Genomic DNA, 23,036 nt, shown 5'->3' with positions numbered 1-23,036 from the left:
GGGCATGGCTGTATCCTGCAGTGGGAGTGGGCAGTCACAGAAACCTCCTTAAGGGAAGAGAACAAACGTTTTCCCCCTTACCTGGGGGCTGAACTGAGGCTGAATTGGTGTTGGAAAATTGGACAGGACTGGATACTGAGAGTCCAATCCTGTCCACACTTACCTGGGAGTAAGCCCCATTGACTCAAATGAGACTTACTTCTGAATAAACAGGCATAGGATTGGGCTCTGTTAGGTGTTGGACTTCTTCGATTTCAATGCTGCCTGTACCACAGACTGTTCCATAAGCCAGTTGAAGGCTCCGTCAGGAAGGGAGCGCTGGAAATGCAGGCAGAGCTCAGCCCCAGAAGACCAGCTGTGAGGAAGAGGCTCCAGGAGCTGCATCCACCCCCCCTCTCGGCAAGGTGACACAGAACGCAGCACACCTGCTCAGGGCTGCTCCCTCAGTACTGGCCGCAAAGGGGGAACCTCAGCGGGAGCGGCTCCCCCACTCCTGAACAAGCCCCAGCTGCCCAGAGGGAGAACAACCCCTTCTCTACCTAGCACTGAGGCTGCCACCCTGTCCACACTTTCCTGGGAGTAGGCTCACTGACTATAATGGGACTGACTTCTGAGCAGACCTGCATGCATCGGGCTCTCAGTCCCCTCAAGGGCGTTCTGGCAAGCGCTGCCCACCATCGTAAAGCGAGCCTCCCGACGTGTTCGGAAGAGCGCCCCTGCCTGTCCTGCGTCGTGTCGTCGTCCCCGCTCTCGCCTGGCGGCGTTCAGACGTCCCTCCCGTTGTCACGTGTATCCTCAAAAGCTGAGGGAAAGGCACGAAGCCGCGAACACTGCAGAGCGGCGCGCGCCAAGCACGTGCCCCGCAGGAGCCCCGGCCATCACGTGACCCTTAACGTCTCCCCCCCGCCGGACAGACGGTCGCCTCGCCCGCCATTTTGCCCTCCCCGAAAGACGATGGAGCGGTGCTTTCTGCTGGCGGCTGCGTCTGCCTTGGCGCTCCTCGTGCTGCTCGGGGAACCGCTGAACCTCCCGTCCTTCGTAATCTTTCCAACCGGTGAGCCAGGCCTTCCCCCCCCCCCGTGCCCAGCGGCCCTACAGGCACGAAGCGTCGAAGGAGCAGAGGCGAGCCAGGTGGCCACGCACCTAGTCCGCATGCGCGTGGAAAACACTCGCCCTCAAACACCCTCACGAATTACTTTTCCCGGCAGCCTCTAGTGCAGGTGGATCACGTGGTGTGCGTGGACCCCTCTGACCCCCCCCCTCATGGAGCTGTCAGGTTGAGAGCGCTTCCCGGCAGGGATGAATGGAACGTTCTCCCATAGAACGCAGCCGCCTAGTGCCTTCCCAGGACTCAGGTCAGGGCACGTGGATCTGCTGTGAAGGGCTGATCTGAACTATAGGAGATGCTTCCAGCTCTTGGGCACCAATGGAATTGCTTTACTTATGAATTTATGTAAACAATTTTTATCCCACTTTCTTCTCCAGTACTGGGGTGCTCAAGATTGCTTACAAAAACTGCTGGTACATTAATAGCCTGAGCCTGTCAGATAACCAGACCCACTGTGGATGCAGCACATGCTGCAATCTGAAGGGGGGCAGGCTCAGAGTATCCTCAGAGTAAAGAAACCTACGGTATATTCCTTTTCCCAGGAGTAAAACTCCATGCCACCTGCATGTGTCTATTGGATCTGTGCCAGCAATTTAGCTGGTTCATCTGAGTGGCCCCAGGAAGTGGCACTATTGCCACTGATACAACTCCCTTCCTCAATCCACCATCCTGATCTCCTCCCCATACCTCCCTTTCCAGCCCCATTCTGCTCACCTCCTGCACTGACTTACTGGCACCAGGAGATGTGGATGGGCTGCTGGCATGCCACTGCAGTCACACACTGTTTGCAGCAATGGTCCAGTTGCGCAAACAATCATGTCACATTTTATCACATCTATCACAGACCTTATGCTGCCAAATAGTAGAACTTAAGATGGAACCTTAAGAGTAAAAAAAATGCACAACAGTGCAAAAAACTGCAATAAAAACAATACACCAGCAAGAACAATGCTGCTGCACAGGAACAGCAAGAAACTGCAAAGACCCCACAAAAAAATTAGGAAGGAAAAGTCAAGCAAAAGAGAAAGTTTTCTGCCCTTGCTTGAAGGCTAACAAGAAGAGTGTTGTATGTAACTCAACCAGGAGGGAATTCCATAACAGAGGTGCTACCACAGAGAAGGCCTTCCCCCTCAGTGTCACTAATCTGGCTTTCATCAGAGATGTCATGTACAGCAGGGCCCGCTCAGCTAACCCCAGGGGATGGTGGAGTTCATATGAGGAAAGGTAGTTCCTTAAATGCCAGGTAGGGTTTTAAAGATCAGAAGCAGTACCCTAAATTGGGCCCAGAAATGAACCAGGAACTTCAGTCAAACTGAATCAAACCACCTAGCCTCCAAGACCGCACATGCCACTGCATTCTGCACTAACTGCAGCTTCTAGGCCTGGTTCTCACACACATTTAGCAAAAGGACCCACTTTTTAGAATGAGAATCTGTCAGGACCCACTGGAAGTGATGTCATGACCGGAAGTGACATCATCAAGTGGGAAAATTTTTAACAATCCTAGGCTGCAAGCCTGCCCACACTTATCCAGGAGTAAGTCCCATTGATCATTGTTAAAAGCATATTCATAGTAGCCTATTCAAAATACAAGTCTGTAACATCTCCCCAAATGCAGTCACATGCCATGGTAGCATCAAGTCTAATAGATAAAAGTAAAATATTTTATTTTTTCAGGGACCCACCTGAAATGAGCTCACGACCCACCTAGTGGGTTCTGACCCACAGTTTGAGAAACACTGTTCTAGGCAATCTTCAAGGGTTGCCCAATGTAGAGCACATTTCAGTGGTCATCTCAAAATCACCAAGGCATGGACCACTGTGGTTAGCTTCCATCAACTCAAGTACAGCAGCAGCTGCTGCTCTACCAACCTCAGCTGGGTAAAAGGCTCCACTGGCCACCCCCCACCAATGATGATCCAAACACAGTGGGGAATCCAGAAGGACTCTTAGCCCTGTTTTGTCAGGATTTCATAAGCCCCTCCAGCTTTAGATGATTATAAAGGTAGAGCTGGATGTCATCTGCATATTGATGGCACCCACTCCAAACACCTGAATGATCACTTCCAGGGATTTCATGTTAAACAAGACATGGGACAAAATAGAACCTTAAGGCACCCCACATATCAACAACCAGGGTGCCAAACTGTTGTCCCCCATACCATCTTCTAGGAGCCATAAAGGACCTGAACCACTGTAAAACAGTACCTCGGAGACCCAGCCCAAGCATATGTCCCAGAAGGACACCATGGTTAATGGTGTCACATGCCAGTGAGAGTTCCAGTAAGACAAACTGGAAGTAGTCCCCAGTGTAGATCATCAACTCAGGGCCCAATCCTATCTAACTTTCCAGTGGTGATGCAGCCATACCAAAGGCACACGTGCTGCTTCCTGAGGTGAAGAAACACTCACAGAGACCTTCTCAAAGTATATTTGGGGGCTGCATCACAGCTGCATCAGTGCTGGAATGTTGGATGGGATTGGACCGCAGGACACCCAAAGCTGTTTTCATTCCAGAGCTCAGTCTGAAAGTGAAAGGGATCCAGTTAATCTATTTCATCCTGAAACTTCTGTAGCTGAGATGCCACCACTCACTCGATCATCTTGGCCAGAAACTGGAAGTTAGAGACTGTTTCAATTATACTTTATTTCATAAAAGTTTGCCCTACCTTTTCCCCCACTTATGGGGGTGCCTGAGGCAATTAACAAAAAAGTGTATCCTAAAAACTTCATTAGAAACATTTTTTAAAAGCCATCTACACACATAAAACCATAATGGGAGAGCAAAAAAAAAAGCATCATATTGAGTAGCAGTAAAAATAATCAAAGCAGAGGTGGGCACATAAAAGCAGAGCAGCAAGGCACAATAAAACTAAGCAATAAACAATAGTAATAAAATGACAGAAAAGGCAGCAGTAACAAATAGTAAAATATTTAGACAATATGCTGCCTGAAGGCCAGAGTTCCATATGGAACCCAGATCATAATGAAAATGCTGAATGAAACAGAACAGTTTTCACTCTACTGGAATACTTCAAAGGAGGCAATCGTTCCTAGTTCATATGGGAGGGAGTTCCATAACTGCAGTGCCTCCAACAAGAAGGTCATACTTCTTGCTGCTGCCCCCCCCCCCATGTCTGTCAGGAGCAGCAGACAGAAAAGGGCCCTCCTTAAGAGGATCTCAGGGAACAGGACAGACAAGTGGGAGAAGAGTCCTAAGCAATAAGGGGCTTTAAAGGTTAAAATGAACACCTTGAATTGGACCCAGAAATTGGCCATTGCAGCCACCGAAACAGCAGTGCGATGGAATTGAATCACTGAATCACCCAATGCACTAATTGCAGTTTCCAGACTGTTTTCAAGGGCAGAGCCACATAGAGCATATTACAGTAATTTAAACAAAATGATACCGAGGCATGAACCATTGGGATCGGTTCTGCTGATTCAAGTACCACTGCAGCTTACACACCATCTGTAGCTGGGCAAAAGCCTTCCTAGTCAGTCACCACTTAAGACATAAGAAGAGCCCTGCTGGATCCGGCTAAGGACCTTCCTAGTCCAGCTTCCTATATGCGCCCCCCCCCCCCATGTCTCTGACAGCACACAAGACAAAAAGATTCCTGTATCCTGTTGCCAAACTCTTGCACTTGGTGAGTCTAGGACGGCTTCCAAGCTGTGCACCTGTTCGTACAGAGAACAGAACATTCAGAACAGGCTACTAATCCAGCACCCTCATCATGGATTTCCAGACTTTGCCACAACTTCACTGATACCAGGAGACCTTCATGCCAAAACTACTCCATAAAGTTGTACCTGTAAGTCCCATTCATTACTTGCAGAGTTATGCTGCATCCACCCACACAGGAGGGAAAGGTAATTAGCTACTGCACTCTCTTATCCAACAGGGCCCTACCATAAGCATACTCAGGTGCCACCACTGTTGCTCACAAACTTTAGGATATGCATCCTGATACTGTATTGCTTTTGTTTATTCCTTCCTACTGTCTCTGTTGCTCTCTTTGCTGTCCACAGGCAGCTTTCCAGTGGAACAGAGGACACAGGACCCTTCACACAGTCAGCCATGTAGATCACCTGGGAAGCCCACAGCATGTCTGGCAGCAGTGAATAATTTGATCTCAGATGTTCCTCTGTGGGGTTGCTGACTTACTTCTTCCAGACAGCCTCTGTCACAAAAGGCAGTGATATACCAAATGTAAGCAGACCTCACTGACACTTGGCTATTCTGCTATCTTTAATATGATCATCTGTAACATGATGTACAAAGGTACAAGAGCCCTGCTGGAATGGAATGACTTGACAACAACACTCGTGAGTTATCATTCAGATGCTGCTCCATCTCTGACACTGTTGAGTAAAAGCTTTGATGTGATCACACTTTTTGTTACTTTGTTAGCAGATAGGAATCCTTTCCCTCCCCCACTCTTGTCCTTCCTTACTTCAGCTGCCACTGAGATGGAACTCAGTGGGTGAGGTTTAGCAGTGTGTTCAGAGAGGTAGTTTAAGATGACGTTCCCTTCACATTCAATTAGGAGAAGTAATCAGGAGGGAAGGTATTGGGAATTTGTGCAGTATGAGCATGCACATCTTTAATCAGGCAGGAATGTATAATCCAGACCAGCCCAATCCTTTATAACCATCATTTGAAAAAACACATCAAACCATGGTTTCAGTTTTTGGTTCATGGGAGGGTCCTGTGTTCACCATAATTAAAGTCAGTTCACATACAGTGTGAAAACATAGTTAAGAAAGGCTGGAAAGAAAAGGGGGAAGAGACCTTGTTTCAGAGAAGAAAAGGGAAAGTAGGGCACATCTCCAAGGTTGGCTCATGATTTACACAGTCTTGTTTGCAGGGTGTTGTTGGTAGGTACTTCCACACCAGGATCACTTAGCATTGCTGAAACATAAGTCTTCCACAATCAGCTGGAAATGTTATTCATATGTAATAAGTGTTAACACCATGGAAGTTTTGTAAAGGGGTCAGAGCAGCATCTGAAGTAAGGAGAATTGCGACTGTCCACAGAGCTTTCTTTAACTATCACTGCCATAGGGATAAGCCAGGAGTTGCAGGCTCTCCAGCTGATGGGATAAGATGCCCCACCTCCTAGGGACAAACATTTCTGCTACTTCTTGAATCTGGTTGCTAGTAGTACACTTCTGAAGGTGGGGCATTTCCCCCTGGCACTGCAAGGCATTAAAAGAGCAGCAGCTGAAACATCTAAGTACTGGGGAGATGTTGTAACTAGGGTTGTTACAACACCCTAGTTGTAACTAGGGTGGAATCTGAGGGGCAACTGCTCTGGGCACTACACCAGAAGGGGGTGCATGACTGCCCCTAAGGCTCCACCCTAGTTGTGGAGGAGGTACTGACTCCTTGAAGGGGAACCTCCCAAGGAGAAGGAATGGGCAATGCAAAGTCACAGCAATGAGTCACCCTTGTCCAGGGAAAGCCTGGAAGTGACGTCATGTAACACAATGCCCTGGATGCTGGGGCAGTGTGTAACATCTCTGTTCACTGCATCCCCCTTGTATGTGCCATCTTCAATTACTACTGCCTTTGAAAAAGAAGATCTGATTCTGTGTATGAATTTTCTTCTATTGTCAGCAGTTGTTAAAGCCTCATGTCAGAAAGGTGGGACCTAAGTATTTTAAATGAACAAACATGCATGATTTAAGTAGCTGTGATCCCATGATGTACATGGAAGTAAGTTTTGATTGACATCCACTGTTATTTGGAATATCTAATAAGGTGAAGCATCTGTAAATCCCATGAAGTGCCCAGTGTTTAAATTAAAACATTGTCCTCAAAGCATGCAATCAATAAAGCCCCATGGTATTAAAAAATGGTAGAATTCTTTTGGTCTGATAATGATGGTGGGTTATTCAGAGGCTCACAGAATCCTTTAGGTTGCCTAACTTTGCAAAGAGATGGAGTCTAGCAACAACTGCTATGCCAAACCAGTCTGTTTAAAACAATGGCTCATACTACCAAATCCTAGTCAGATGCCATGCCAGCAGCACACTAAAGCCAAAGGAACCTACCCAGCCCCAAAGCTGGCAGCCAGAGGATTGCTGGCAAGTGGGACAGACTCAGGACCAATGACTGACCGTTGATGGGGGGGGGGGCCTCCACATCAGCCACTAGGAATAACCAATACAGTAACAGGTATCTCTGCCAACAATGAGGTGATGCCCAAGAAAACCGCCAGACGCCACAGCACCCCCACTCCATATGGAGCTGCTATAGGGCAAACAGCAAAGAGGCAAAAATGCCAGGACGGTGTGTGGTTTGGGAGATCAGGAAAATCCAGTTTAAAATCCTCACTCAGCCATGAAGCTTTCTAGGTGACCTTGGATCAGTCCCTATCAGCCTTTCCTACCTCACGGGATGAGGAACTATGTACACCACCTTGAGCTCTTTGGAAGAAGGTTGGTATAAAAATGTGATAAATAAATGCTAGGAATCCCTTCAGCCAGGCCACCTTATCCTCACACAAACACACCCCTCCAAGAAATACTTTTTGAGCACAGCAGAACAAGGTTAGAAAAGCAGCTCTGTTGAAAGTCGGCAGCCATGTGAAACAAACACACAAGCCCCTCCACAATAAAGATTTGAGTCCCTGTGGAGGTATTCACCAATTGGAAGAAACCTGTTTGCCAGGTGAAGGTCTGGGGCTGAGTCACAAGGGGAGCTGCAAGCAGAACGCTGGCAGCTTGCTGCTCAAGGATAGAGGCTGGGAACAAGATGGTTTGAATCCAGCCAAGGATTTGCACTAACCAGCAAAGCAATTCTGCATGACTGGCCAGAAACACCCATGCCAAGGACAAGACAGGGAAGCAGATCTAGAACCAACACCAGCTACTACAAAAAGCTGCCCCCTTACTGTAGCAGGAGACAATCTATGCACACCTCATCCAGAACATATTGCACCACCACAAAACAGGTTTGCTTGACTGGGAGGCTGTAGCACACAGAACCTATGAGAGAGAGTACTATTATGGGTCAATCACTGGGCTGACTTGTGACACAAGACACTAACTGCAGGAAACATACTGTAGCAGCCCACCATCTAGCCATACTCACCCTCACCCCTATCCATAGCATCATTGCTGGAACCAGCCAACATTGCTGTTATGCTATCCCCCATTCCTCTGCCACTGTTTCCCTTGACCAATGGAAACAAAGAACAGTGGGTTTGGAACTATAGAGGAGTGTGCCTCCCATTAGAGCCCAAGAAGACACAGAGTGAGGATGCTGCACTCTAAGAGCCCAGAGGCCCCTCCCTGCCAAGTTTCACCCTGGAGGCCACCTGTGGTAGGAACCAACCAAGGTGGGAACAAGGGATCCCTGCCTGCTGACAAGGAGACAACAAGGGTGGTCCAGTCAATGTTTTTATTGAACTATATTAGTGATTGAACACTAAGGGAAACACACAAGTGGAATTGTCAATTATCTCCTCCCAGCAAGGCTGTGGTGCCATTCCAAGTTATCCAACATATAGCCAAGGAACAGGTGCCAGGAAGGACTGGCTGCACCAATTGGTTCACTGTCTGTCAAGGTGTTTGCAAAGCCACAGGGGACTTACTGGAAGAAATAGTCAGCAACCTCACCAAGCAGCAGCTAAAACCAGCTGGTCACTTTGGGTAGGCAGGTTGTAGCCTTCCCTGGAGTCTGCATGGTATCTTCACCTGCGGGGAGCCTCTGCTTACCTGTGTGAGGTGCATTGACCTCATTGCACTGTTGGGGTGAATTGTTGGGGTGGTGAGATAGAGAGTTTCACTTGGGTGTTTTGTGTCTGGAATCCTTCTGGATAGAGTACCTGCAGTAAGAATTTTGAGAAGACAAGTACTTTATTAACACAATATCTTGCCATACATTTTATGAGGGTCATGAGATTGTTTGTGCAAAGTGCTCCCTTTTGCACCAAGTATCCTTTTACCATGGTTCCCATCACCAAAGCTCCTCTTTGAGAGAACAGAGTCATACATCCCTGTGCCACACACTTCCTCATCTATGCAGTAGTCTCCTCACAAGGGGTTTATCAACTAGGGGTGGAGCGTTGTGATTGGCTGCCAAAAGTAGACTGTATTCTATGTCCTATTGTGGTGTGAGATGGGCCAGGCACAGGGGTGGTGGGAGATAACATTTCGGTATTCTTCCCTTTCCCACTGTTCCTTATGGGCTTATTCCTACCTGTGTCAGTCCTGTCATTGGCATAGCACTTTTCTGATGTTGAGGGCATGTCCATTGTCCAGAGGGAAGATAGTGTGCACCAATTTCCCCACATCCTGTCTCAATCTCCTGGTTTAACCTCTCTTCTGGTGAAGTTGCTCCAGCATCCAAGCTATGTCACCAGCGTTTTCCTGGTGTTACTGGTACATTGGTGTCTGTGGCACATTCATTATTGGAAGGACTTCTGCGCTGGCAGGGTTGTCATTGCATTGAAGTATGTGAGATACACTGGAGTGTCTTGAGGATAGAATCGAGCTGTTAGAGTCTACTTTAAATGATGTTGCTGCATGCAGATTGTATTTTATAAGACACAGATGTTACATTTCACTACTATAGCTACGTTTTGATTTCTAGAATGTGGAGAAAGGCCTGCTCTGGATGAAATAATAGCAGGCACTCGGATTGTCGGTGGACGTGATGCTGAAGTTGGGGCATGGCCATGGCAAATTAGTCTTCAAGTTTACCAGTTTGGGAAAGGATATAACCATGTATGTGGTGGATCTTTAATTAATAACAATGTAGTGGTGACTGCAGCACACTGTGTTAACCTTGTGAGGTAGGTATTCTTCCATTCTAAATTTTTTCTTTCCCTTTTCGTTTATATTTTCCTTCCCCTTTTTTAATAAATGAATGTGCAGAAATGAAACCTAGAACATAAAATCCACAAAAAAGTCAAATCAAGAAAAATGTACATAAATTGAATGCATAAAAATTAAGCAATCTATACATAAATCTAAGAAAGGCTTCCAAATGTCCAAAAATAATCTACTGTATCTTTAATTGCAGTTTATATGCAATATGTTCAGATGTTAAGGCTGAAAGGTCCTCAATTCATTGAATAATAATAGGGAGGCACTGGTCCTTCCAGTGTTGTTATATAAATCTTTTAGCTACAGTAAGGACACAGAAAGTTCATTTCCAAGGTCCTGCATTTAACCTCCATGAAATAGGCAGATAGTTCAAAAGAACATGCATTATATATACAGGTTGGCCCTTGGTATCTGTTCCTGTAATCCCCAAGGATACCAAAATTCATTGGCACAGATCCAAGTAGCCCCACAGGAGTGGCTGGGGCTTGACACAGGGTAAGGGGAAAAAATCTCCTTACCTCAAGTTGCCACCTCCTAACTTGCACTGTATATAGTGCAGGCCAATTGGCCTGCCTGTTCCAGCACAGGTTAGGAATGGACTGCCAATCTTGTTGTGTCCCTCCACTTCGGCACCTTCTTTCTGGACTGAAGAGCCCAAATATTCTAGAGTTTCCTTGGAATGGAAGTTCACTAATCATTTTGATTGCTTTGTTCTGCACCTTTTTCAGTTCCACTATATTATTTTTGAAATGTGGCAACCAGAATTCGGCACAATACTCCAGATGTGATGTGACCTTAACTATTGATTTGTAAAATGACATCATAATATTGGCTGTTTTATTCTCAATCTTTCCTCCCCTTTATTGGTGAATGGAATTGGCCTTTTTCACAGCTGACGCACCTTGGGTTGACATGTTCATCAAGCAGTCCATCACCTAAGATCTCTCTCCTGATCTGTCACATACAACTCAGAACCCGTCTGTTTATATGTGAAATTTTGATTTCTTGCCCCAGTGTTCATCACTGTACACATCCTTACGCTGAAGAACACCCACCATTTTGCTGCCCATTCCCCCAGTTTGGAATGGAACGGGGCAGGAAGTGGGTGACAACAGTGCAGGAGCAGGTTGGTGACAGGAGTGGGTTCCCAGCCTCATACTTCATTTTTTTTATTTGTTGGGTCATGGCACAAAAAGATCACTGCTCTATTTGACTTAATTGTTCGTCACCTTTCCAAGGAGAGCTGTTCAGATTGCAGTATCTGACCAAGCTCTTGTGCTGTGAAGACAGGTGCAAATAACTAATTTCTCTGCAATCTCCTGGTCCCCTTTTATTTCCTCTTCCCCCTTCCATCCAGTAGGCTGACTGCTTCTAGTATTTTTGAAAAAAACTTTTATCATTTCCCTTAATGTTGCTCACCATATGCTCTTCAAAATCTTTCTTCACCTCCTGTATTTTCTTTTTACATTTCATTTGTGAAGTGTTGTGTTTTTTTTTAATTGTTATCAGGACAAGACTTTCATTTATAGATGGAAGCCTCCTTACCATTTATAGCCTCCCCCAATTCTGCACAGAATCACCATGGGATAATTGCCACCATAAAATCAACCACTCACTGAACTGCAGTTAGGAAAAACTTCATATGTTTCCTTATTTTAAAGTGTGATATGTCAAAATTCCAGATTTGGTTGCAGGAGAGCCGAAGTGGCATTACTGTTGAATGTTCTGAGCTTGATCAGTGCTGCATTTATTTGTTATATTGCTTTTATTGCCTGGAGCAAACTTACAGCCCAATACTGAGCTGCCCAGAGTGCGGGGCTGCAGAAGTGCCAAAAAAGGCTGTTGCTGCATCCACTGTGCTCCAGGCAGCCACCGCCTCCTCCTTGGGAGAAAGAGATTTTCATCCCCTTCCCCTGGGTAAAGTGAGTAGCCCTGCAATTGGGCTACTTGATTCTTGTCAACCTGAAGGTCAGAGTAGAATGCCGTGTTGGGCGGCCAGCCTGACATGGAGGCTCTGAATTCAGTGGAGCAAAGCTCCACTGGTTCTGCCTCCTCCCCACCATCTCCCCGTCCTCCCTCCCCCTCTCCCCACCCCGGAACAAATTCTCCCGCCTCCCCCCACCTACCTCTCCACTGCTCAGCAGTCCACGAGACTGCCAAGTGGCAGAGCTCTGGTGCTCCACCAGCGCTAACCCAGAGCTGGGCTAGCACAGGTGCTAGAACCTGCAAAACATGCCTTATGGCACATTTGCGACCTTGTGCGCCAGTGGTGAGTCAGCGTGCACTGCATAGGATTGGGCCCTTATTCCTCTCCTGTTTAATCAGGCTAAGAGCACAATCCTAACCAGGTCTACTTAGAAGTAAGTCCTATTCTGTTCAATGGGGCTTACTCTCAGGAAAGTGTGGTTAGGATTGCAGCATAACTCTGTTTCTTGCTGTTATACAGGGTGCAAAGTGAGACAATTAATATATTTCACAGGGTCAAGTACAGGAAGTCCCCTAGTTAGAGGTTAGGTTCTGGAGGTCTATACATGTTGAATCTCATTATTCGCGAGGATTCCATTCCCAGAACTCACTTGGATGGCAAAAATCACATTAAAGCAAATTAATAATAATAATAATAATAATAATAATAATAATACTGATAACAAAAAGTTTTTTCAACAAAAAGTTCACAAAGCTGTTTACAAAGAAAAATCAAATATCTAATGGCTCCCTGTCCCAAGAGGGCTCACAATCTAAAAAGATGCAAAAGAACACCAGTAGGCAGCCACTAGAAAAGACACTGCTGGGGTGAGGTGGGCCAGTTACTCTCCCCCTGCTAAATAAAAGAGGAGCACCCACTTCAAAAAGTGCCTCTTACTCAGTTAGCATTCCATTTAAATCCATTTAAAAAACAAAGTCCCTTTGCTAGATGATTTAAAAACAGCCTTGCTGACCTTTGTGATGTAAAACAAAGTCATTAGGCAGACAATCCATCAATCAGTCCTTCTCTAGGTGCTTAGAAGAGCAAAGTTCTTTCTTTCATGTGCTCAGGGGGAAAGGAGGGGTCATTGGCTCTGAGTGAAGCCTTTCTAAGCCCCTAGAGAGAGACTAATTGATGGATTGTCAGCCAGCTGCCCTCTCTCACATTAAAGAGGCTATTGTTAAAGGACTGTTTTCCTTTAATTTAATTGCCATTGTCAAGGCATAGAGATACAAAAATCTATGGAAAATAGAAAAACTGTGGATTTTTCCACTGGTGAAAAATCAGTGGATAATTAGGTTATACCTGTAATTGCTTGCATGACTGTCTCTCTACAGCAGTAAGACAAGCAGTTTTGTAAACTGTGATTTTAAAGGGATGCATTTTTCCCTTCTCTAGGGATCAGCACATTCCTTCTCATTTGCAGTGGCCATTCGCAGTGGCATTCCTGGGGGTCCCCACGCCCAGGGCAACCCCCAGTATTCTGCCCCCCACACCCCGTTTCACCCCCTTCTCCATGCCCCATGCACCTGACCCGGAAGTAATTATAGTGACGTCATCGTCACCACAATTACTTCCACGCAGCTGCCTCCTCCGTTCCCCCTTTGAAAACAATGGGGAACGGAGGAGGCAGCCAAGGCCCCCACAGAGCCTTCTGCGCCACGGGGGTCTCCATGGCAGCGGTCTGGGGCTGCTTCCAGCAGCCCCAGACCGCCGCAGTGGAGACCTCCGCGCAGCTTGCAAGCTGCGTGGAAGGCTCCGTGGGGGCCGGGAAGCGGCATGTGTCTCCTCCAAAGTCGGAGGGGGTGTGTGCCACTTCCCCTCTGCCTCGGAGGAACGCCCTCCGAGGCGAAGCAGGAGCGACTGGGCCGGGAACGTCCCCTCCGCTTCGGAGGGATGCCCTCCGAGGTGGAGCAGGGGCACCCAGGAGCGCTCCTGGGAGGCAGCGGGAAGCAGCCTCCCAGGCAGCATCGGCGCCAACTGGGCTGCCCCCTCCCCTCCTCCTTTATAGGAGACGACAAAATGGGTGCCCTAGAGCAGGGGTGTCCAAAGTTTTTGGCAGGAGGGCCACATCATCTCTCTGACAATGTGTTGGGGGCCGGGGAAAGAAATAATTAATTTACATTTAAAATTTTAATAAATTTGCATAAGTTTACATAAATGAATATATTAAAGATGAACCGATATGAATGAATGAAGGTCTTACAATAGCTCAAGGCCTATAAACGGCCTTGCACAAAGCAAGGCTGGCCTTTCCTTTGCTGCCACTACTGCATCACAGACATGAAACAGCAAGCAGTGGAGGAAGCCCTCATCCCACAGCTCACGCAAAAAGGTCAAACAGTTGCCTTCACGCTGAGAGCAGTTGTGTTGGGCCAGTGCGGGCTGCAACAAATCTCTGGAGGGCCAGAGGCTCATTGGAGACTGGGGGCTCCCTGAGGGCCGCATTGAGAGGCCTTGAGGGCCGCAAGTGGCCCCAGGGCTGGGGTTTGGGTACCCCTGCCCTAGAGTGTCAGTGCCTCTCTGCAGCGCTCCTGGGTGGCCTCTCCACAGTGCTCCTGGGCACTGGGGGGCAGGGGCAAGGCTCCGAGAGGCACCCCTGGAGGGTCGATGCTCGGGGCATTTGCCCCATCAGCCCCCCCCCCCCCGGTACAACAGTGGCCGTTCCTGTTGAGTCAAATCCATGTACAAAAAATCCATGTATAACAAGGTTGGACCTGTACTTAAGTTGAAACATTATTTATATGACATAAACAAAATAGTCAACAGTTTTCTGCAGTGTTTGAAAAACAGTATAGAAATGTCTGTAAATAATCTATAAAATAGATAATTCACACCCTGGTGAATATGCACTGTGTGGTAACCCTTTTTCTGTTGCATAAGACCAGCTTTGGGGGGAGGGGGAACCTGCAGTTGTATTAGTTGCATTGTACAAGTTACAATTTGCATTTGTATTAGTTGAAGAGGGACAAGAGGACACTACTGTACTGGCTCACCTTTACCCACCACTTCTGCTTCTCCAAAATGTGGTATGTCTCTCCCCCTCAAAAGCCAGCAGTATCACATCTGTGCAAAAACATCAGAGCAGGCTCCACCTGCGCAAAAGTGTGACTCAGCTGTCCTTAAGTTGGTATGTCTGTAAGTTGCATGTTGTTAAGTCAGGGACTACTTGGAATAACACACAGACTCTGCAAAGGATTTTCTTCTCTCTTAGGGACCCAGAACTTTGGAGGGTTGTGATTGGAATCCATCGTCTTGATAGATACCAGTCTCAAATGGTAATGTCCCGGGTCAGTGCTATCACAATCCATTCTGATTATGGGAAAAATAGCTTTGAAAATGATATTGCCTTGTTGAAACTAATCAGAACTATAGAGTACAGTGATTATATCCAGCCTATCTGCTTACCTAAAGCTTCTGTTCTTGTGACTCGTATGAACTCGTGTTATGTAACTGGATGGGGCCTCACAAAGGACAAAGGTAAATATTTCATTTTTTCCATTATTATTAGAAAAATTTATATCCAACCTTTCTCATGTCAAAGCAAATGGCTTAGATGGCTTACAAAGTTCTACAATAAATGTACTAAGTAATTAAGTTCTACAATAAATGTACAATAAATGTAAATAAGTAACAACATTAAAAACAAACACACACACAGTAGAGCCATGGGGGGGGGGGAGTATTTGGTCTTTAAAGAAGCAGCCAAGCCACAGCACTATTTCAGAGGTGCAGAAGACAGACATTCAACCATCATCCAAATGCCAGATGAAACAGACATGTTTTAGCCCTTACTGAAAAGTCATGAGGGAAGGGGTAATTCTCCCAGAAGGAAATTCCTTTGTTATGGTGCCACTACAGAGAAGGCTTGCCCCTACACTGCCATCCCTCCAATTTGGGACAAATGTGGCACTTGAAGGAGAGCCCCCTCAGATGACCTGAGGGCAGGCTAGGTAGGTAGCTTAGAAGAAGGTAGTTCCTAAGATAACCTAGATGCCAAATTTTAAACTAATTTATTGTCTTGAACTGAGAATTCAATGCGTGAATAAGCCTAGTATTCAAACTTTGCTCTGAACCAATTGATAGGATGACTAGGAATGGACAAAAGCATTAACTGGTAGTGCCTCCTGATTCTGTCTTAAGAAACTTCCATTGAACAATGAGATATTGCATTAGAGCTTAGTAAAATGCCATATAACCTAGAAATGATCAGAAGAGCAGAGATAATAGACCCATTCCCACAACCACCTTTTAACACATGTTTCAAGAGTTTCAAGAAGTTTATGAGCTGAAGCAGAGAAGAATGGTTGACATCTTGAATTGGAAGCTAAGAGAAAGCTGAAAGTTAGCACTTTCAGGGTACAAAAACATATTATGTAGAAATGTAAGAGGTGCTCTGCTATATAATTTCCTCCAATGATCATTATGTACATTTGGAAATAAAATAAATATTATAAAGATACCATAAGTCTCTAGCAATTTCTTCTCCAAAGGAAGTGAGAATCAGTCAGTGCTGCCCTTAGAACATCTCACCACGCAGTGGGGCAACCAGGTAACACAATTGTTAGAAGTGATTGTCAGAAGTCCTCTCCAACTTTCCAGCACTGATGCAGCCATGCCAACAGAGCATATGCTTCATCCTGCAGGGGGAGGGGCTGTCACAGAAGCCTCCTCAAGGTAAGGAAATGTTTGTTCCCTTCCCTTGGAGCTGCTTCAGTACTGGAAAGTTGTCTAGGATTGGACCTTTAGATGATTTCTAAAGTTCCTCTGCTATGAGTACATACGTGGTTAATTCCACACCCTAAGAAATCCAGGTTTGTAGAGTGAGCTCTCAAATAGGAAGCTGCTGCCAATCATAGTTATCTGATCTGTCTGTCTAGGACAGTGATATACATTTGCTGCATTCATACTTTATAGTTTGAGACTATAAACTATATAGTTGTTTTTAATCTGCCAATCGGGTGGCAGAAAAGCAGGGCAAAATTCATTTTTTAATAATAATAATGCAAATTATTATGTGCAAAATGGTTCATGTTCAGTATCTTGTCAGGGCACTGATCACTGAAAGAGAGCTCTTCCAGCCACCTCTTGAAAGCAGTCAAGAGTAGCAAGAAAAGTCTACTATAAAATTAACTGTTTCACTCAAGATCATCAGCAACTATGCTCAGCAAACTAAGCTCTCATGAAAAGAGCTTCACAACACCTGTTTTGAAGGACTTCCAAGAGACATCTAATATGTAACCAGTGCTGTGTGTATTCCATACTAAAAACATGAAAATCCTATTCCCATGTAATACAAGCTATATACCAAGGACTAAACTGTAGTATTAGCATGGTTTATGTAGATTTTACCTGGTTGGATCCCCCAAGCAATTTAGGGCCCAATCTTATCCAATTTTCCAATGCCAGTGCTGCTGTGCCTATAGGGTATTCACTGTTTCCTGTGTTGGGGAGGCAGTCTTGGAGGCCTCCTCAAGGTATGGGAACATTTGTTCCCTTACCTCAGGGCTGCATTGTGGCTACCCTGGTGCTGGAAAGTTGGATAGGATTGGGCCCTTACTTAGCTGCCTCTTGGACTTCAAAGATTTCCAAATGCATTGTCCATGGATCTTTGTAGCAGTTAATGCATAGTTATTAGAAGTGTCTTGGCTGCCCTCCATGTGAAAGATAAAGGAGCTGCTTGTCAGCCTGCGTGGGAGGCAACTGGAGGCCAGAAGTGAGATCAGACCAGGAAGATCCATCTGAAATGTTGTGTGGTTCTTGAAAGAGAGAACCTTCTATGATTGTAAAAATCCCCTTGAAGGATTTAGAAACGCCTGCCTGGGTAAACCACCTTGAATAAAGTCAGAGGAGTAATCAGATGACCAGAAAGGTGGTATATAAATACCTAGTTATTAATTATTATTATTATTATTAGGATGCCTTAGAAATGGGGCTGGTGCATTAGACTTTGGCGACCTATACTGGCTGAAGAGCTGCTACACCCAGTATTCTTGGCTTTTGGTCTTCGTATTAGAGAAGTTTAATAAACACAAGCATACTACCAGCACTCTGTTATCTTCATTGCAGGTAGAAGTAGACATATATTACAAGAAGCTCAAGTGAAGATTGTTCCAGAACACATCTGTAAAAAATGGTATGGGGAGAAATTAACAAGGAATATGGTTTGTGCTGGCTCTGAAAGCGGAAATACCTGTCAGGTAAAATGAAGTTAAGTCCAATTTTAAACAAATTGCCAACACATATTGGCAGTTTCTAGTCCAGACTGTGCCATCTAGGACCATTTCGAAGTAGCACTGAAGGAGTAGGTAAACTTGGAAAATAATGTCTTTGCTCACTTTATGTGAGAAAATAGACATTGGTAATGTTAGAATACAAGTCAGGCCACAACATTATATATTTCTAATTGTAATTCATTATTTATAAAGCACCCACTATGCAGAAAACACTGTACAAATATAGTTTCTTACCCATGGGAATACAGTTTGTTCTTAAAACACAAGAGTGGAAGATTTGGAAGTGAAAACTGTATTTGATATAGTTGTAAGTGTAATAATAAAGTGGCACCATAATTTCTGTTTAAGTTGACATGTCACCATTGTTTTAAAGACCAGTTTATTCCTTTTTTTAATGTGGTGTCAACCATAACAATTATGATGCAGGAGTAAATGTTAGTGAATATTTAGGACAAAGATTCCAAATTGTCTGTTTTGGATGGAAGCAAACTGATCCAAATATTCTCAACAGAAGGAAATAAGAGTAGACTAATTTGTGCCTATGGGTTCAAATGGTCTTTTGGCTCTGAGTGAAAATTAGTTTAGACTCATTCTAAAGGCTATTTGATCAAAACTGCCAACAGACCACATGAAACTTGACTGAGGGCCCAATCCTATTCAACTTTCTAGTGCAGATGCAGCCTCAATACAGCCCTGAGGTTAGGGAGCAAATGTTCCCCTACCTTGAGGAGGCCTCCGTGACTGCCCTCACCCCCGCAGGATGCAGCACACACCCCATTGGCACAGCTGCATTGGCACTGGAAATTTTGATAGGATTGGACCCACAGTTGGACGTGTCTCCCACTACAGTACTTGGGATTCTGATTATAGTAACAAGGGCAACACAGGTCATGACTGAAGAACTGGCAAAATTGTCAAGGAAAACCATAACTCTACCTATAGCATTTAAATGGGTTGCCAATATGGCTTTATTGTATGTTTAAAGAAGGAGTGAGTTGAAGCCTTGAAGAGGCAAAAGAGAAGAGGCAAAAACTGTAATAGTAAACAATTAGTCACAGTATCTATGTACATAAAGCCTTGCTATGAAATGTTTACACTGTATGGAACATTATACATTCCTGCATCCACAGTTGACTTTTAGGGTAAGTATACCGCTTCTGAAGCAGGAATTTCCAGAGCAGTCATGACCATCTGACTCAGAGGTAGTGCACTCTAACCACAGTAAGATTATTAAATTCAGTCTTTCTAGATTCATCCATATTTTCTCAGTTTAAGTATTTTGTTTTGACGGTTAATGATATGCGTAACACTGACTGGTTGGCTCACAATCGTCCTGTATAATTGAACTACATCTTATTATGAGCAAGATTCAAAGAGTCTCCAATTTTTCTTATTCCAGGGAGACAGCGGTGGACCTCTGATGTGCCATTTCCCAAATGCCACAAATTTTTATCTAATTGGAATCACCAGCTTTGGCACTGACTGTGGTCTATCAAACGAGTCAGGAGTCTTTACACTGGTACCCAAATACAGAAGATGGCTAGAGTTGCATCTTAATTCTCGCAAAACCACCTGTGTAAGCATTCCACATGTTCTGATTTTTTGGACTGTGGTCTTGGTAACCCTGTTTCTTGTTCTATGAAGAAGTCTCTCTGTGTTGTATAAGACTGATCTCAGCAAGTATTTTTAGCAAGATTCTTTATTTTTTGAAAGCAACCACCTAGCTTTTGGCTTTTTATGTTTAATTACTCCCCCATAGATTAAAAAAAATTAACATACTTTAAAAATGGGAACACAAAAAGGATATGTTTAGTTAGTTACATATGTACATTATGCCTGAAAGGCTGTAAGTGACAGGATGCAAACTGTATTCTCCAAATCAGCTATTACACAGAATGGAGCATGCACTGGAAACAGCCATGTAGGGTATAATAGAAAAATTCCCTCCGGAAGATGACAAATCATTTATACAACACAAATGATTGTATCTCAAGTATACATTTCTGTATTTTAAGAAAGAGAAGCAAAGTACATGACAGATGTCACATTCTGCCATATTTGCCCTATTATTTTAAAATAAAATATTATGTAGTAGAATATAGAGATCATGTACCATAGATACTCGCCTATAAGGTGAAAATTTCTTCCCAGAAAAGCAGCCTGAATCATTGCCCTGCCTTATCTCCAAGGCAGGCAAGCAGCGAGGGTGGGGAGGGAGGCAAGTGGGCCAGCCAGTCACTATTGTGGGAGGAAGCAAGTGATCTTCTGCTGAGAGGAGGCTGTGCAGGCTGGGGCTGCTGCTGAGTGTTTGCAGCTGCCTGTGGGTGTGCTCCACATGCTCCTTCAGGCTGTTGCCCAGCTGCAGAAGCTCCAAGGGCAGGGCAGGGCAATTGCCACCGCAGCCATCAGCAGCCCTTCTCGATCAGCACCAGCGCCCACGGAGGCATCTCTGGAGTAGTACCCAAGACAGAGCAGGAGACAATGAGCTGTGTGTGGGAGGGGGCATCTGAGCAAGGGAGAAGCAGTCATTTGAAACAGTGGAGTCCATCTCCTCTTTCCTTCTTGTTCCCCCTTCCTACTGTATTTAAACTTCAAGCACTCCATTGGAAAGCCCAACTTGCTAACCCCCTTCCCATCTCCCCACAGATGAAGTTGGACAGGGTGGGGAAGGAGGGAGAGTGATCTTTTTAGAGAGAGGCAGCCTGCAGAAGGCTGTACCTTTGTTTCTCAAGCCATTGAAAGGGTTAAGTCCATCTCCTCTTTCCTTCTTGTTTTTGCCCCCTCCCCCTTATTGAATCCAAACTTTAAACTCTGTTGCAAAGCTGAGGCTTGCTAGCCCCTCTCCCCATAATCATTCACCACTGATGAAGTTGTACTGGGGGGGGGGAGGAAGAGTTAACTTTTATAAAAGGAAAAGTTTGTGTGTGTGTGAGTGTGTGTGAGAGAGAGAGCACTTAAAACAGTTAAGGCTACAATCCTAACCTCACTTTCATGGGAGTAAGCCCCACTGACTATTAAGGGACTTGCTTCTGAGTAGACATGCCTAGGATTGGGCTCCCAGTCTATTCCCTCCTCTTGCTTTCCTCTCCCCTTACTGTATACAGTCACACTTCAGTCTCTCCTTTGCAAAACTTTTTGCAAACCTCCTTGCTAACCTCATTTCCCCCTATCCTCACCAATGAAGTTGGACTGGAGGGGAAAAGTCCCTGCAATTGTGTATGGGGGGGGAGCATCTGTGAGAGAGAGAGAGAAGCAATCTCTCTGTGTGTGTGTGCCCTTTTCACTGGAAGAGTCCTGGAGACCTTGCAAAGATGCAAAACACAGGAAAAGCAGAGAGTAGAATTTAAAGTAGAATTATTCTGCAGCAACAGGTATTTTAGCCAGAGATCTTAGCTGCATGCTGGCAGGAGCTAGGAAGCACTTGCAATAGCTGCTTATGTAGTAAGCTTTTAAGAGAGCATGCTTGCTTCTGCAGTATCCCCAGGCAATCAGGCATTCCTCCTCCTCCGCCCCTGCTAGTCTTCGAAAGGGGAGCAGGAGCCTGGAACACATCCCATAAGTGTTGTCAATGGGGCTTACTCCCAGGAAAGTGCACATAGGATGGCAGCCTTTGAGCCCAAGCCTACTCAGCATGCCTACTCAGAAGAAAGTTCCATTATTGTCAATAATGTCATTATTGTCAATGCAGCTTACTCCCAGGAAAAGATGGCAGTGAAGCTAAGCCAGTAGTGGGGGGTGGGGGTGAGAGGAAAAGGGCAGAATCACCCCACTTCTTTAAGAGTAAAACTCCCCTGACAGCCTTGATCCTGCTGTAAATCAAGAGGAGGAAACAGCCCTCAGACCAGGTGAGGGTGGGCTTGTTGCAGCTGCAGGATGCACCTTCCCTGAAAGTGGAAACACTCCCATCAAATGTCTCACAAACTACAATTCAGAGTACCATTACTTAGGAATAACACCCAGGGAAAGCAATGGGTTTGCTTCTGAGTAAATAGGGTTTCAACTATGTGCAGCTGCACTTGGTCACAGCCATTTGCTATTGCTTGTCTCTGCTGTGAATTGAATTGCACACTCCCAGTTGTGTTCTAAGTTGTATATGTAGAGCTTCTGGCTTAAGAGCAGAAGACTCTGCCTTTGCACTGTTTTGCACCAGATATGTCCTGAGAAATTCTGAGTGATAGATCACTTTTTTATGTTTTAGCTTTTTTCCTGTGCTGGTCTTCAATCACTGGTTCAAACATGAATTGATGACCAAAAATTAGCTATTGGTGGGGCTTTCACAGTCAACTAGCTACCTCCCTTCCTGCCTTGCTGGCCCTGCAAGGCATTCTGGAGCACTGCCATTATTCCATTCTCTTTCAAGTACCCCTAAAGGTCCTGTTGAGTGCCCCTGGGGGTACATGAATCACAGGTTGGGAACCACTGTTCTATTAGTATGTTGTTTACAGTGCACTTAATATTAGTGTTTACGAAAAGGTTGTGGAGACCAGAATTAAAAAAAGCTACTCAATACAAATGTATTTTATGATCTTTTACTTTATTTTAAATAAATTAGATGGTACAGTTCTTAGATAACAAGAACTGGACATTTTTCAGGATCTGGCCTCAGGTAAAATCAGACAAAATTATAGTCAGACACCTCCCTAAGTTAACCCCCCCCCCAACTTATCCGAGAGTCATAGCAAATTCCATGATTTTGGGCTCAAAACCTGCCCTCATCTTATCTGTGAGATCGACATAGGCGAGTATCTACAGTATATATAATTCTAGTGTAACATTTATGCAGTGCCTCCCTCCAATCCAACTGTATCTTAAAGAAAGTGTTTGAGGGTCTATAAATATTAATACAGAAGGCCCCTGACTTAACAGATGTTCGAATTACAAATAT

The 23,036-nt window shown here is 45.1% G+C and overlaps 1 protein-coding gene across 1 annotated transcript; it reads left to right on the top strand.

Annotated features, from left to right (window-relative positions):
* The first annotated feature begins 597 nt into the window (after window positions 1-597).
* LOC136638815 (elastase-1-like) lies at window positions 598-19,793 on the top strand. The gene is made up of 5 exons (XM_066612843.1): window positions 598-1,054; window positions 9,714-9,915; window positions 15,130-15,395; window positions 17,985-18,115; window positions 19,551-19,793. The coding sequence occupies exons 1-5, from the start codon at window positions 598-600 to the stop codon at window positions 19,791-19,793; spliced, it is 1,299 nt and encodes a 432-aa protein (XP_066468940.1).
* The last annotated feature ends 3,243 nt before the right edge of the window (window positions 19,794-23,036 follow it).

Source organism: Tiliqua scincoides, chromosome 2 (genome assembly GCF_035046505.1).
Source record: "Tiliqua scincoides isolate rTilSci1 chromosome 2, rTilSci1.hap2, whole genome shotgun sequence".
NCBI lineage: Eukaryota > Metazoa > Chordata > Lepidosauria > Squamata > Scincidae > Tiliqua > Tiliqua scincoides.
The sequence above is the reverse complement of the archived record's forward strand: the minus strand, read 5'-3'. Positions and strand labels throughout refer to the sequence as shown.